At 51.6% G+C, this 3,457-nt stretch overlaps 1 protein-coding gene across 1 annotated transcript; it reads right to left on the bottom strand.

Moving 5' to 3' along the window:
• Positions 1-630: 630 nt before the first annotated feature.
• Positions 631-3,451, bottom strand: LOC123521753 (nuclear RNA export factor 2-like). Its single transcript, XM_045290802.1, has 8 exons — positions 3,416-3,451; positions 3,172-3,279; positions 3,020-3,078; positions 2,806-2,921; positions 2,673-2,715; positions 2,063-2,135; positions 1,382-1,527; positions 631-810 (listed from the first exon to the last, which is right to left on the bottom strand). Exons 3-7 carry the CDS (start codon positions 3,039-3,041, stop codon positions 1,410-1,412), a joined length of 372 nt encoding a protein of 123 aa, XP_045146737.1. The 5' UTR covers positions 3,042-3,078; positions 3,172-3,279; positions 3,416-3,451; the 3' UTR covers positions 631-810; positions 1,382-1,409.
• Positions 3,452-3,457: the final 6 nt, after the last annotated feature.

The following is a 3,457-nucleotide window of genomic DNA, read 5'->3' on the forward strand; positions in this document are numbered from 1 at the left end:
GTCAGCTAGTCCAGTTGGCTCCACTTTTAGGGGGAATTCCCTGAAACATCGGGCAAGCCAAAGGACCATGTCTCCTAAATGATCACAGTGGTCTCTTACCTCCTGTCCCTATCGCTACGGTTGCTGTCCTTCCGTCTTACGTCCAAGGAGCATTCACAGTAATTTAACAAGAGCATTTAACCAAAGTAGACGCTAATATTCCTCTTTCTTAAAGCGCCCCAATGACTCCCACCACAGGAAATATAAACCTCATAGCTGTTCTCATGGCCTACAAGGTCTCCTGGGGGCTGGCCCCTCCTACCACTATGACCCCATTTCCTACCACTGTCTTGCTAATGCAGTGTGAACCAAGCTTTCCCATACACGCGCCATACTTATTCACACCTCAGGACCACTTCCTGGGCATACGGTGCTCAGACCCTGTGATCTACCTTCTGACACTTTGAATGTCAGATTCAAGTCAGACCCATAAAGGCCTTCCCTGACCTCCCCATCCTACTCAGTTGCTGCCATAGACTCCCATTTTATGTTCTTCGGGGATTTCAATGCTCACGTCTAGCTTCAGCCCCTGTAGCGTGTAATCTATGTGGCAGTGATTGTAATGCATGACTCAAATGGACGCTGCAGGGATTTAACATAACAAACAACATCACTCTTTATTTTTAAAAGAAACAGTGAAACTGGGTGGAACAAATGCATAGAACAATGGCCAAAGGAAGCAGGGACATGACAAGGATGCTTGCTTATGGGTTTCATTGTAGGAACTTCGGGTCACTTCATGAAGCAATCTTTTGGGACCTCAGTCATAGGCTGGAGGGAGAGGAGAGACGACATGGGTATTATCAGAGCCAAACGTTCTGAGTGTCAGTCCCAGGCCATCTGGCTTCCGCTCACATGGCCTGAAAACCGGGCCTCACTATGGAAAGAGCCAAGACCTGTGAGGCTATGGCATCATCCGAGTTGTTGTCACAAAGGGCCCTGGGGTGGAGGAAGGACAATTACATCCACCAGGACGAAAGGGGACACACTGACCCCACAAGGTGACCTAATGCATGCATCAGGACCATGCCTCCGAGTAACGTTGCTGTGACAAAAGCAGCAGAATGAGCACAGTGCCTCGAGAGTGTCAGGGAGGAAACTCCTAGACACCCTGAGTGTGCCCATAAAGGCACAGAGTCCATGCAATCCAGAAAGTCTCTGCACCGGTTGAAAACACCTACGTGGTGCAATATGCATACGGAGTGGGAGAGATGTCCAGAGTGACAATAAGAGAAATAAAGAAACACGACACATGACCTTTGAGTTCCCATCATTCACTCTCTAGCCCCTGCCATCCCCTCCCACTCCCACAATCCCTACTGAGGCCACTGGAAATGCCTACCAGACTGCGTGCAGAGTGCCTGCAGGATTTACTGCTGCTCCTGGGAAGGGGGAACCCCAAAACTGGGCCCCGGGGTGCAGAAGCCACTCTGGGTTTCTTTGGGGCTCACATCAGTCACAGACAGTTGGTCCTTAATGATGCATAAGCTGGAGAAAGAATGGGCCTCAGACAGCTGGACACATGGACAACCCCACACCGCCAACCACGATCCAGCCCACACTCAACCACCACTCTCCTGCCATCCACGACTCTGCCTGTCCCCAGACTCCTTGACTGGTACTCTTTTCCCTCACACAGAACCTGCCTTTGGAGAGCTGTCTGCCTCCTTCACTAGGTTTCTAGGTTTCCCCCACCCCAGGGAGCGTTTCATACCCGCCTTTACTTTTACAACAGCCCAAGGAGGTGCTTATTTTAATCCTAATATTCAAAGATGGACATAGAGTCACAAAGGAGTCACGTAGCTTGACCAAAGTCAGACAGCTGGTTGAAGGCCGGCGTCAGGGGCAGAAGTCACTATGCCACAGCCTAGACTCTTAACCACTAGGCCAGTATGCTCCTGGGGTCTGCCTTTTGACATTATTCAATGATAGGAGAATCCTGAGGAGTCCAGTGTCACCATTCCATCCACTGGCCATAGCCTGGGATGGGTGTTCCCTCTGGGCCCACAAACCCAGCACTAACCTGGAATCGCTGCCAGTCATCAAAATGAACTTCCTGGTGAAGGTGCAGACACTCGCCTCACACATCCCCTCTACTTCAAGGAGAGCAAGGACAAAGCCCATCAGAGTTCCCATGGTTTACACACTCATCAAAGGTCTGGTTTTCTCATGGCTCATGGAAGGGGTGCACACAGGGACAGCTATCCGCAGGGCTTCGGGCAGGGGGTGGGGCTCAGCATTGGGAAGGCCAACAAGAGGGAAAATCTCTTGCTGATGCTAGTGACACTACTCCTTGTCAGATCTCTTCACAAGTGCATTTTGGCTCCTTTTGAACAGAAGCCTGAGACATGGCCATTACTGGCCCATTTTGTCAACGAGGCTAAGAGATGTCTCAAGGCATGGGATGTCCCAAGGTATGGGATGGAGACACGAGCCATAAAAGTCAAATAACTGTGGCACTAACAGCTGGTCTGCGGTGGGATAGGTAGAAACGCAAGTAGGTCAGACAAGGGTGGTTTGGGGGTAAGGTGGGAGCTGAAGGAGGCACAGGAAGGGAAGGGATAAAGGAAGCCTGAAGAGCTCTGAGAGGGAGCAAAGGGGGCGGAGGGGCACGAGACCCTACAGACACTCACCCTCCTTGAAATGCCCATTGACAGAAAAGTAGATTATCTTTTTCTGAAAGAAAAAAAACAGCTCAGAATCCCAATAAACCTCCTACCCGCCTCTGCTCCCTGGGCCGGCCTCAGGGAGGAAGCAGGTGCTCACCCTGTAGACACACGTGTCCATCTGGAAGGAGTTGAGGTCATGCTGGGTTGGGGGCAACACACGGAGAAAGTCAACAATCTCCCCTTTGGTGCATTTCAGCAGCTGAGTCCGCGGAACTGCGCAGGGAGAAGAGAAGGTCAGGGGCTGTATCACTGAACTGACCCCTGTGGTTGACTCCTCCACGCCTCCTGTTAATCTCCCTGCTCACACGTACTGGGGCTTTTGACCTTCTTCATATTCCAACTACCTTTGAAGTACTTGCCCAAGCTGGATCTAGGAGTAAAAGAGGAACGGAAGTTGGAGGACTGGCTAATGTTTTCTGGGAGTCATGGGGCCCAGGCCTGTCACTTGGACAGGGGCACTCACAAAGCTCGAGCCTCCAGGTCGCAGGGAAGGGTCAGGGAGAAGCAGGCATCATCATGGTAAGCGTTCAGGAGACCCTGTCGGTCACCACAATCATACACCCAGCAATACCTGCGGGAATGAAAGAAGACAGGCTCTGTGAGATCTGCACCCCCAACTAGACTTGAAAGCACCCCTCAATGAGCAGGTCTGTGGCTGGATGGCCTGGCCCATCCTACTCCTCCCTGAGGGCCCCACGGGTGCTTACTGTTTGAGGAATTTCAAAGCTAGGTTCTCCAGGGTCCCAGAT

The sequence above is a fragment of the Echinops telfairi genome, unplaced genomic scaffold, assembly GCF_000313985.2.
Source record: "Echinops telfairi isolate 266 unplaced genomic scaffold, ASM31398v2 ScPeMD7_55;HRSCAF=186, whole genome shotgun sequence".
Lineage (NCBI taxonomy): Eukaryota > Metazoa > Chordata > Mammalia > Afrosoricida > Tenrecidae > Echinops > Echinops telfairi.